The following is a 12,575-nucleotide window of genomic DNA, read 5'->3' as shown; positions in this document are numbered from 1 at the left end:
CTCTCTCTCTATCGTATTACTCCCTCATTTCATTTCATACCTTTTCTCTTCCTATCTCTTGTCTTATTATAAAAGTTATTCTAAGATCTTTACGTCCAAATAGTGTTACATTATTGTTGATTACCTAAAAGAAATAATCCTATTCAAACATATTTGTAAGCCAGATCCTTTCCATGCCCAATTGTGTATTGCATATTTTTCTTCATAACAACTGTTTCTCTTATATCACACTTCTTTATAACACAATTCACCTATTACAGGAAATTTCAGCTGTTGTTATATATTGTAGATAAAAAAAATGACTTGAAAAAGGAGACCTTACTAAATATCACCAGTTAGATTCTTTACCAGAGATTTGATGAATACTTTGTACCTATGGTATGACAAAAAAAATACACATTTGGTCAAGGGATTAGAGAAGATGAAATTGGGGTTTCCTATCCTTAATACAACTGGTAAAGCATTTACATAAAAAGCAGAGCATAGATGCAGAGGAGTCCTATATAATATATGCAAGCAAAACTCATAAATTTGACTCATCCAGTTCACTAAGTTTTCGATGTAGAGCATTTCAAATTGCAAAAAGTTGAATCTTACATCAGTACTGTGCTTCTGATTTAATCAGTAGATTCCTCAAAGAATTTACCACCCCGACTTAAACAATTACGCTAGTAGAAAGTGAAAAACATCACAAGGCTATGATTAAAACTATGATTAACAAAAATCTTTGAAAAGAGAGTGATGCTGTAACAGATGCTCTCTCTTTCACTGTAACTTTACAGTGCGCATGGAATATCCATAAGCAACCAAAAAGAGGTCAGAGCTTTCCCCACTTAAAAAGAATACAAAAAGATAAAAAAAATATTCAATCAGCTGAGATTCAAAATTTTCATGCTCCCTGTCTGCAAAAATATAGTCTTACACACCCATTAGCCTTATCTTTTCCAAAAACCATTGTACTGCTCAAAAACTGTTAAAGCATATTAAATACCGTCTCCTTTTTCTTTCCTCACATAATACATGATCAATGTCTATTTATTGCACAATTTCCTGACATAATTGTTCAAGTTCCAATATTTTTTTTTATTGTAAAAGCTTATACCTTTTGTTCTTCCAATCTATATAAGCTTCCATTCAACAAACAAACACACACTGCATCATCAGTACTGGTATTCCATGGCATCTGAAGGTACAACCTTTATTCTCTCACTTTTTATTCTCTCATCTGTTTGTTAAACGTATTTGGTCAATGGTTTCAAGCACAGAACTAAACTTAAAGTCATTGTGTTACTGTTCATAACGAAACAGTACATAAAATTCAGTTGCCCCATCTGACATAAGCTTCGGTTGTTTTCTTTCTCTCTATCTCAATCTCCATCCTACTCAATTGAACAAGGCAGTTAATGCAACTACCAGATTGTACGAAACTGCAGATGCATCTTCTTCTGTTCAGTTACTGACTCAAGCAAGGATTCTTCTCATCCTGTTGGCTCTTGGGTTAGTGTTCTAGTTTTGGAAGCACCTGGATCTAGCGTTGGTAAGCCCTTCTTCACATTATCTAAATATGTACCTAAACATATATATTATTGGTTTCCTCTAGTCACCTGGAGGCAATCCAGTTCCACATACGATTTGTAACTAAATATATAGTTGGAAATATATATGTTTTGGCCTATATATGTATGCTATCTAATATAGTCTTCAATATGATATATAGGTAATTAAGAAGGATCAGTTTGTCATTCAGCTTTCAATTGGATCTCTTTTAGTTTCACTTCATCAGTGATAGTTGTCAAAGTAGTATCATCAATGGATGGTCTAAGTTGGGATGCCTCATCACAACTTGTTGCTAACACACCGGTCTTGTGGAGCACTCAGTCTCAAGACCTTGAAGGAGACTATCATCATTCCATGCCCCACCTAAGTTCAAGTGTTCTGAATAATCAAACAGGCTATGCATATCCCAGTTCTGAAAAGGCGAGGGGCATGGTTCAGTTATCCACTATGTCTGAGATAATGAGTATGATGCCAAACACAAATCTGCCACAAAGAATTACAGCAACCATGCCTGTGAAATCAGGAGCAGCTGGAGCCAGTTGGGAAGAGGCTTTAATATCCCAATCATGCCCATCCCTTTCGGTGAATATGAACCAAACTAGCAATTATGTAGCAGATCTCAACAAGGCCCACCAGCAACAACAACAGCTTATCAATGGCACACAAAACGGCAAGGCTACTACCTGCTCTCTTGATCAGTCAATTGATTGCTTGCTTTCAGCGACTAATAATAGCAACACAGACGCGTCTGTCGAAGATGATGGGATTTCGATGATTCTCTCTGACTGCAGAAACCTATGGAATAACTTCAGTTATGGCAGTGCAGCTTCCTCTGGTGAATCTGATAGCAATGCTTCCATTAATGCTAGAAACAGTGACATGCGGTATCCATCAGTCAGTGAGCTGGATGAATCAGTGTCTCAAAGTTTCTCTGATCAATATCTCAGTCAAGGAAGAGTGATAGATTCTGAAGTTATTTGCACAAAAAGGAGCAGTAGTTCATGCTTCAGCATTGCTCAGAATTCTTCTGCCACTGAAGGTGGTTTCAGGCTTATCTCAGAGACTTCACCAAAGTCCAAGAGACCCAGATGGATTCATAAGCATCCTGGTTCATCAAATATCAACTTCCAGCAGCCAAATTCATCTGTGACACCTTCCTTTGAAGAACCTGATCCTGAGGTCATAGCACAAATGAAGGAAATGATATATAGGGCTGCAGCTTTTAGGCCAGTGAACTTGGGCCTTGAAGCGGTGGAAAAGCCAAAAAGGAAGAATGTTAGGATATCAACTGATCCACAGACAGTGGCTGCCAGGCAAAGAAGGGAGAGAATAAGTGAGAGGATTAGGGTTTTGCAGAAGATTGTGCCTGGTGGAAGCAAGATGGACACTGCATCAATGCTTGATGAAGCAGCAAACTACCTCAAGTTTCTCAGATCACAAGTCAAAGCACTGGAAAATCTAGGCAATAAGCTTGACACAATGAATTGTCCTCCCACTAACATAGACTTCTCTTTCAACCCTTCTTTTCCCATACAAACACATTTCCCCATCCAAAACCCTAGCAGCCACATCCAATATTCCAAGGGTTGAAAACTTGACATGATTATTATCATGAAAGAAAAGATGTAAAAAGGGATCTGAGAACCTATAACTTCTAATTTTATTCCATCCAATGACTATGATTAACATATGCTCATGTCCTAGCCAAAACTGCAATTTTGTTCATTAGTAGTCGTTCATGTAATTTTCTTCTCAGAATATCTACAGTGAGACTTGTTTAAAATTCTCATTAATGATCTAGTTGCTATTTTTATTATGGGCTTGCACGAGTGAGTGAATAAGGTACTTTTGGTTACACTAATGCTTTTGATGCTTCCACGGCAATTACATTTTATTACTTTCACGAACGAAGATGGTTATAGTAAAAAAGTAGTGAAAGTAATGCAGAATGAGTTACATAACCTTTTAGCTCACAGAAAGGTCTGGCAATTATAACTCCCATGATTAAGATCAAGGGCTAGAAAGTGATTAATTTCCACTTTAAGTTCGTTTTAAAATAGTTTAATTCAACCTATGTACTTAAGTTGTTTTTTTCTTGGCGATCTTCAAGAGTTATTTTTTTAATAAGAATTTTGTTAATTAGCTAATCTATGTGAGAGACATTCTCTTAAGAGTAGTGAACTGAGTCAGTGGTCCGGTCTCCTTGATTCAACCCAAAGCGTGCTCTTGAAAATCACTCTAAACTCGTTGCTCAGCACGTGTATATTCTTCTTTTTTGGAAGAGGTGTTTGTCATAAGCAATATACAAATAAAACTTCTGTGTCTTGTTCAAAAGTTCTGAATAGAAGTTCTTGAATATTAGTGTAACTAATGATATTGTTAATGATGATGACTATGATAACGACGGCTACAACGAAACATGATGTGGCTAGAACATGGACTATTTTAATTTGGCTCGAATATCTTGGCTAAGCACATGCCTCTTTGATACTGTATCTGCATGTGGCATTTTGCAGTACAATATGAAACCCTTTCGGCCTTTCGTCTGTCATGCTTTAGAATTATTCCCACTTCTTGTTCACCATTGATCGATCATCAGCATATAATATCTCCCACTAATTTTTTCTTTCGATCCCAAGTTGTAAAACTAGTATTTTAGTTGTATATTATATGAAGTAAACAATTATTTTTATATGATTAAAATTTACAACAAATAACTGTTTTTAACATAAAGTGATATATTATAATTAAAATAAATAATAAATAAATATCTTTGTATGTATAAATTATATTTTAAACTTATAGTGGACAATTTAAATTGCAAACTAGTATTATTAGGCAAAGATATGTGAAATTATTAAATTAACACTCACGTTTGTTAGGTAAAATATCCATAGAGTATTGATTTCATGATTTAAATCCTTGACATTATCCATTTGTTTGGTATAATGAAAAAAAGTAGAAGAAAATGAGGGAGAAAAAGTTGGGATAAAAATGCTAAATTTTTAATGCTTGTTTGAGAACTGAGACAGAAGTGGGGAGAGATTTGTTTTTTTTTTTTTTGAGATATAAATAAAAACTTCTCCCTTTAATACGAGGAAAGTGATATATATAACAATTTTTCAGTAACATAAAAATTAAAAATTTATTGATTCAACGAATTTAAAGAGGATATGGTAGTTGGGCTCATTTCTAAATGTAGAAATTCTGTTGTGGAAAGTCTCCGTTGTGGAAAGTCTTCGGCATTGTTTGGATAGTCTCCGTTGAATTTGATCTTTCAATCAATAGATTGCGTGTCTTGGAAAAATGTTAATGTGGATACCAAAAAAACAAAAGAAAAGAAAAAGATGTTAATGTGAACTCGTTGGTTGTCTTGTTAACTTTTATGTTTTATTTGTTATTATTAAAATTAAAGGATAAATTGTCTTATGTTTTATTTGTTGTTATTATTATAAAAATAAGAGTTAAACTGTCTTGGACTTTATTATTATAAGTCAAAAATATTTTGTTGGTCCTCACAAATATAATTTTTTTTTAAATTCATTCATGTAAAATTTTCAGTATATTTTTCATCTTATAATTAAAATTGACTGTTTTTTTTTTCTCCAAACAAAGTTTAGACATTTAAATTTATATGCATGATTTTTTTTACATCAGTTATATATAACTATAGTAAAAAAAAATGTCACATCTTAGAAAATGATGTCATGTAAGGAAGAAATAACACATTTAAAGGTAAGGCTTTTTAAGCCTCCCCTCATGCTGAAGGCTACCAAACATAGGTGGTCTACCAATAAATCATAAAATTCAAAGACTAATATTAAGAACCGAACTGAACTATGAACATCAAACTGTTTTTATAAACAAATTGGACTTTACTGTGTTTTTTTTTTTTAAATTGAATTGTTTGAAAACTGAACTGAACCCAATCAAACTAATGAAACTCAAACTATTTTTATGACGGGGTAAAAAATTCTACTACTTCCAATATCAGTGAAAAAACAGTCGGTTCAATTTGAAAATAGTTTGGTTCGATTCAAAACACAGTTCAGTTCGAGATGAGAAAACAGTTTGCAAAACCAAAAAACAGTTCAGTTTGGGTGAACTATTTACCAGTTCAGGTCGGTTCAGGCGAATTATCTTCACAGCTCGGCTTAGTTCTCACACAGTTCAGTTTGGTTCAGTTGTTTTGAACACCCCACTAGTATCTGTTCAATTCTATTTGAATGTACGTTTCAGGGTTGCAATAGGGCAGGTATGAGCTTTGATCTCGTTGAGATCACTGCAACGATACAGGAGAAGAATATGGAGTTAGGAGTATTTCTTTTTAAGGATATTTGGATTGAGGTTCTGTTGCACAGGTGCTTGTGTCCTGACGTAGAAGGTTGAATTGTGAACATGGAATTATTATCATTTCTTCTATTTTCACACTCCATTTCAGTAACCGATCCTAAACAAAGAGTCATATGGAGGACGGATATAACATTTAAACAAGTATCACCGAGAAAACATACATACATACAAATTAAAGACCATATATTCACTAGTGCTTTCACTTGTGTGGCTTGATCTCATTCTGGCATTGCAAGAGGAAAACTACCTACCCTACTCATTTCCATCTTCAAACAGTCTTCGGTCATACATTACTCTAAGACAATAGTCATCTTATCTTGGGCAAGCGTTTACCTGGCCTGGGGAATAAATTCGGTATTCAGATTCATGGTGACCGAAGTAACTGAATCTCTTGTATTGGTACCTCTATTTTTAGTTCGAGCTAATTCCATTGCTAAAGATTCCTTCAGTTCAACCACTATCACACTTGTGATTGGCCTTTTGTTGAGATTTGGAGACACACAAGCTGTTGCTATTTCTACTGCTTTCCAAACTGAATTGGTATCATAAGCTCCTTCTAACCTTGAGTCAACAATGGCCTTGATATCCCCTTTCATAATCAAGGAGCTAACCCATTCACTTATGTGAATATTTTCTTGATTCCTCGCTATCACTGGTTGACTTGTGATTATCTCCAAAAGAACAACACCAAAACTATATACATCGCTCTTCTCTGTTAATCTATTGGTTATGAAGTACCTGCAAGACAAAAAATGCAACTCAGTTTTTTTTCTGTCAGAATTTGTGGGCATAAACATCCACATAGAATCACTATATTTCTCCGAGAAAATGATGGTTACGAATAGGACTATATAATTGAAGTACTCACTCAGGGTCCAGATAACCAGGAGTACCAGCAACAACAGTTGACACGTGAGTTACCCCTTCTGTTGGGATAACTTTGGATAGACCAAAATCAGATAATTTTGCTTGGAAGAGTTCATTCAACAAGATGTTTGTAGATTTTACGTCTCTGTGGATTATAGGTGGCTTGCAACCATTTTGCAGATACTCCAATCCTGAGATTAGATTTATGGCAAATACATGAGGGGAAAAGGGGAGTTATCAAAACTGTTAAAAACACATAATTTGAAGTTTATTTTCAGACCTAGGGCTGCATCCACTGCTATACGAAGTCTTTCTTCCCAGGTGAAGAATTTTGTTTTGCCATGTTTACCTGCAGAGTCAAGTTCCATTACTTTCTGCACATACTGTTTTTTCGTGACTAACAGTAAGTTATATTACTCGTACAATTGTCCAATAAGGAAATATTCATATCCATGGATTCAGAATACAAAACTAGTTTAGAAATTTATTTGCACATATCTTTGGAAGAAGTTGATTTTATTTGGGAACTAACCAGAGAGATGTTCTAGTAAGTTTCCATTAGCCATGTACTCATATATGAGACCCTTACTGGTTCCTTCATTACAATAACCAACAAGGGAGGTCAAATTTTTGTGATGAACTCTCATTAGAAGTTTAACCTGGAAATCAAAATCATAACCATGTTTAACCATATATATTTATTGCTGAGCTAATAAATAAACCTAGTGTAAAGTGATTAAAAACTTACCTCTGCTTGAAATTGTTGATAACCATGAACAGACGATGGGGAAAGCATTTTCACTGCAACTGGAGTGTCGTTGATATGGCCCAGATAAACTGTTCCAAATCCTCCTTTACCAAGAGTTGTATTGAAATTGTTGGTGATTTTAAGGACATCAGAGAATGAATATATTTGTTTTTTGAATTGCAGTAATGAATCATCTTGTTCTGTGTATTGCGGTGAGATCTGACTTTGATCCTTCTCTACCATCGAAGCTGTTAAATATCATGCAATTGTTTAAAAAACTAACAGGCTACAAATTGAGTTTGTTTGGCAAATTATCAATAATAATTAAGAATCTTTTGTCATTGTAGTGTCACCTTTCGATTTTCTCCTTTTAAGAGTCCACAATATAGCTGCCATAACCACCAGAAGGATCACAACCCCACTAACTGATGCTACTAAGGGTGTAACAATGTTATTCTTTTTCTTTTCCTTTTGCTTCTCGTTGCATTGATCAGATTCACATAGAAATGAATTTTGGCCCACACTAGCAAAAAATTATAGAAGATTCATGTTTTAACTTCCAATAATCTTACAAGTCATCCATAATTTCAATAGATACTTCAATTCATTTTGTTTGTTCCGATATATTCAGAGGATCAGCAACTGCCTATGGAAAAGCATAGGTGACATCATTGTTTAACATGAGAACTAACTTAAAAGAGTTTTGGATTCAGTTCTACTTGTGATGGGCATGGGCATTGAAACGCACTGTTTCATTTATATATATATATATATATATATATATATATAAAATAAAACAACCCCCTCAGTTTTTATAAAACCCGAGACCCCCGTCCCCCTCTCCTAATTTCCTTTTCCTTTCAATAACCCACCCGTCTCTCAAATCCTTTCTCTCCTTTTCAATTTTTCACCTCTCAATCTTTCACTCATTTTTCTCCATTGTTCCAAAATTTATCTGTATTCTGGTGTCACTCTCAAGCACAGAAAGATGATTCGAGTAAAATGGAACATCACTCATTTTCTTAAAATTTTTATTTGATCTCTTTAATGTAAATTTACAACTCATTATGTTAGATGAGTATTTTATAGCATAGTTTAGTTATGAGTTGTGTGAGAAGAGTTAGAAAACTAAGTATTAGGGATTATTTTGGTTTCCTAAAATATCCTAGGTATACTAAATTTGAGAATTTTGCTTAATTTTTTGTTCTTTTTATTTTAATTGCTTATATCATGTGAAAAAATACGGTAGTTAATTCTGCCAATGGTATTGTAAGACATTAATTGTGTTCTTTCTGAGTGAGTAGCTAATCTATTTAGTGACATTGTTTTAAAATTCTTTTAGGAGAAGAAAGTAAACTTCAAAATATATTTTTGTGCGATCTTTTAAATTTTAGAAGTACTTGAGAATAAAGTAAAATGTTTATTTTCACTTGATTGGAATGTGAGGATAGGATATTCAATATGGGGTTTGTTTTGTCTTTTTAGGGGAAACTCTGCTGAATTTTTTATAATCCTTTTTGGTTAATTTTTTAATTATGATTTAGAGTGATGATTCTTAGACTATAGTCTATACGCCAATAATGGTTTAAGAGTGGATCATGATAGGCATAAAGGTCTACACATAGGATTGGTGTAATCCATGATCTGGTATGAACTAAAAACAAAATGGAAATAGCAAGTGTGATTAAAAGATAGCTGCAAAATATTGGACAGAGATAAAATTTATGAAAAAGACTAAAATATAACAAATTGATAGTCATCACCATAAGTGTTTGAGAATTTTCAAAAAGATCAATACCTTAGGGATAGGGAACCTTCTTTAGATTTTTCAACAAGTGTCGAGGGAATTGAACCGGAGAGGTTATTCTTCTCCAAGTTCCTGTCAAAACAAAGAAACTATAATATAGTATCCTTTTCTATTTTCCGATACAGAGGAATCACACAACTATGTGAATCACTTAGTTTCAGTAATTGTCGAAGTAACTTACAAGATTTTCAAGTGTTGTAATTGAGACAGAAAATCAGGAACTTCACCGTTTAAGCTATTGTTTGATAAATCCCTGGAAAACAAATAAATGGTCCCTTTTAATTACGTTAGGAGTAAATAGTACATACATCGATCATTTTAAGAATTTTCACACAGTCATCCAATCTTTAGTAAGGTATGATAAGTCTATTTACTTTTACAATAACTAATTTAAATGTCATTTTAATAATGATATCTGATTGCTTGATAGTATAATTTTTTTTACACTAATGGTGTATTAATTGACATTAAAGTCGTGTACAGAAAAAAAAAAAAATTTAAATCGTGTTTGAATCTTGTCACATGTACCAAAAGACATCTTGACACATAAGTACTTATCAGGAAGAATAAAAAGATTTAAAATAAGAGTTTTCTGGTCTCATCATTTACAGGGCCAGGTGAAAACAAAAATAGAAGAAAAAGAAAGCAAGAAAAACTCACAACTTCTCCAACATGGCGAGCTTTGAGATTGAAGGGTCTATCTTCCCTAACAATCCACTTGAAGATAAATTCCTGTTTTGCACAACCAATAGTCATTATATATGTTATCATTCCAGTTTTATAAATCTATAATATTAATTTGAGAAGCATCACTTAGAAACTTACAAAGTTGTGATTCTTGGGGACTGATTTGCGGCATAAGTACAATTCAGACCATGCCACAAGTAGGCTACAGGGCCGCATGGATCACCTTGCCAATCTCTTGTCACTTTATAAACCGACTTGATGGTTGTAATCACATCAACTTGTTTTTTTAATGCAATTAAAAAAATTGTTAAGATTAGTTTAGAAAGCGTATATTATAGTGAAAATCGAGAAATGGATTTGAATATGAGAAATCATTATTTTTCTTAGCATACCATCTCCCTGGTACGTATCTGATTGCTGGAAGTCTTTAAGTCTATAAATTTCAATGGCATTGATGATGGGAGGTAGGTTTGAATTCTCGGTCATCTCAAGTGAATATTTAATTTTTTCCCCACTGGTGCCTATACCGCTATATATAGTGTCGGCTTTCTGGTACCGTGGAGACAAATTTTGATACCATGGCTTTCCATTCTGGTTGATGTTGAATTCTCTTGTCTGATTCTTCTCTAAAACTTCAACCTCCGTGAAGTGCATGTAAACATAGTATAACTCAGTTTGATCTTGCGGCTCCCAGCTTATTACCAATGGAGCACTAGCATTCACTGGTGTAACTGCGGTGCTCATGACAATTGCTGGTGGTTTGAAATCGCTCTGGCTTAAAGAATCAACAGAAATAGAAACATTTAACTGTGTCCAATCATTGTTGTTGCCATAGGTAAACCAGGCACGATCATATACATCATAGTTGTACCTGTGAGAAAATCAAACTAAGTCCAACAATATAATCAATCTTTTAGTGCAAAGGATTTAATCCAAAAAGTATTAGTTCACCTGTAGGCTTGGTTTGAACCTAAATCCCACCGGTTGTAAGTTTCCAGCGATCCAAATCGAGTGACATAAGTATCATTTTTCAAAGTCCTCAATTCTACAGCTGATATAAATGGTGTCCCATGGCCTGTGTTAACCAGACAGAGTTGTACGGAATCCAGTGAAGGAACATGTATGATCTCATTGAATTGGTCAAGGGATGCATTGTATATTGTCACTGTAGCCCACCGGTTAGCCCCAAGAAGAAGATCAAACTGTGGTAACATATTTAGGCCATCATAATTTCCGTACAAAAAACTTGCCCGTATCAAATAAGTAGAGCCTCTTGTGATGTTTATTTTGTAGCAGTTCCTTACTCCTTCTGGGAAGCTTCTGACATACCACGCTTGTTTCTGATAGCCATTTTTGAGTTCAGATGCTATTATCCTACTCACGCCCGTATTTATGAAATTTGCATCTGAAGTGTAATTTATTCCTGTTGTCGACTCAGTATAGTTCACATCAGGAGCTCCGCAATCTATGCTGATGAATCCTACACCATAAAAATGCATTGGAATTAAGGCTTCAGCTAAACTTTTAATGATATAATGAAGTTCATGTTTGAATATGTTATCAAACCTGATTGGTCTTGAGCTTGAATCAGAACGGCCAGAACTAGACTTACTAGCAAAACAACATGGAAACTCATCGACATTCCCATTTCTAATCACCTTCTGCCTTTGAAGTAGATCGAATATATTACAAAAGGATTTGTGTTTTGGCGACGTGATCAATTTTCAAAATGGAGGTAAATCTAACCAGTTTTTGTTCCTTTCCGTTTTAGTCTAATTACTCATTCTTCCTTGCAACTAGCCAGTATGGCACTAGGTACATCCACTTGCTAGCTTACTTTGAAATTCCTGTCATGTTCATCACTTGTCACTCATGCAGTTGCGTGCACCATTAAAATAATTCTACATTCAAATGTCAAAGGATAAAAACTAATAACAAATGAAAGAATTTGTCATCAAATGAAAAATATTTGAGCTCACAAAGCTAGCTGAAGAAGGATCGAGGTGAAAAAAACAGGGAACTTAACCTCGATCCTGGTTTAGTAAATTATTTGTACAAATTAATCCACCTTGTAGAGTCAGACAGATCCCATGTCAATCATTCTCTCAATTTGACGTCACCAAAAATTCCATCTCTGAAGTGAACTTAAATTACGTACCTGTCAAACATTACGACAGGTATTTTGCATGTCCTCCCACGAAAATTTTCATCGAAAATAATAAAAATAGAACGATTACTTTAAGTAATGCAGAAAAATGAGCATTTTGGTTGTTCTAATGAGTTTGATAAAAGACGTAATAATCTGAAGTTCCAAACTATGAATACTTAAATGATGAAAAGAAAAGAGCATATAAACTTTAGGTTCGACATACTAAGTCAATATTATTTTTTACCACAACTTTTTTTTTTAAGGGTGAGGCCAAGTCAATATTTATTGCTATAACATTGGATCAACACTAATGAATGATATATTAATATTTTACTCGTTAAGTTTATCAAATTAAAACTGTGAAAGGTTAAAATATATTTGTAATTCCTAATAAATATTTGAATTTT

At 34.0% G+C, this 12,575-nt stretch overlaps 2 protein-coding genes across 2 annotated transcripts; one reads left to right on the top strand and one right to left on the bottom strand.

Moving 5' to 3' along the window:
• The first annotated feature begins 463 nt into the window (after positions 1 to 463).
• Positions 464 to 3,368, top strand: LOC100793830 (transcription factor bHLH87). Its single transcript, XM_026125702.2, has 2 exons — positions 464 to 1,537; positions 1,718 to 3,368. The coding sequence occupies exon 2, from the start codon at positions 1,810 to 1,812 to the stop codon at positions 3,145 to 3,147; it is 1,338 nt and encodes a 445-aa protein (XP_025981487.1). The 5' UTR covers positions 464 to 1,537; positions 1,718 to 1,809; the 3' UTR covers positions 3,148 to 3,368.
• Positions 3,369 to 5,923: 2,555 nt separating this feature from the next.
• Positions 5,924 to 11,830, bottom strand: LOC100785345 (LRR receptor-like serine/threonine-protein kinase IOS1). The gene is made up of 13 exons (XM_014768232.3): positions 11,586 to 11,830; positions 10,971 to 11,499; positions 10,412 to 10,890; positions 10,158 to 10,296; positions 9,993 to 10,064; positions 9,514 to 9,585; positions 9,324 to 9,404; positions 7,879 to 8,048; positions 7,526 to 7,773; positions 7,310 to 7,436; positions 7,058 to 7,126; positions 6,779 to 6,968; positions 5,924 to 6,648 (listed from the first exon to the last, which is right to left on the bottom strand). The coding sequence occupies exons 1-13, from the start codon at positions 11,665 to 11,667 to the stop codon at positions 6,240 to 6,242; spliced, it is 2,667 nt and encodes an 888-aa protein (XP_014623718.1). The 5' UTR covers positions 11,668 to 11,830; the 3' UTR covers positions 5,924 to 6,239.
• Between the last annotated feature and the right edge of the window lie 745 nt (positions 11,831 to 12,575).

Source organism: Glycine max, chromosome 15 (genome assembly GCF_000004515.6).
Source record: "Glycine max cultivar Williams 82 chromosome 15, Glycine_max_v4.0, whole genome shotgun sequence".
Classification (NCBI taxonomy): domain Eukaryota; kingdom Viridiplantae; phylum Streptophyta; class Magnoliopsida; order Fabales; family Fabaceae; genus Glycine; species Glycine max.
This window is presented reverse-complemented; position numbering and strand designations above follow the sequence as displayed.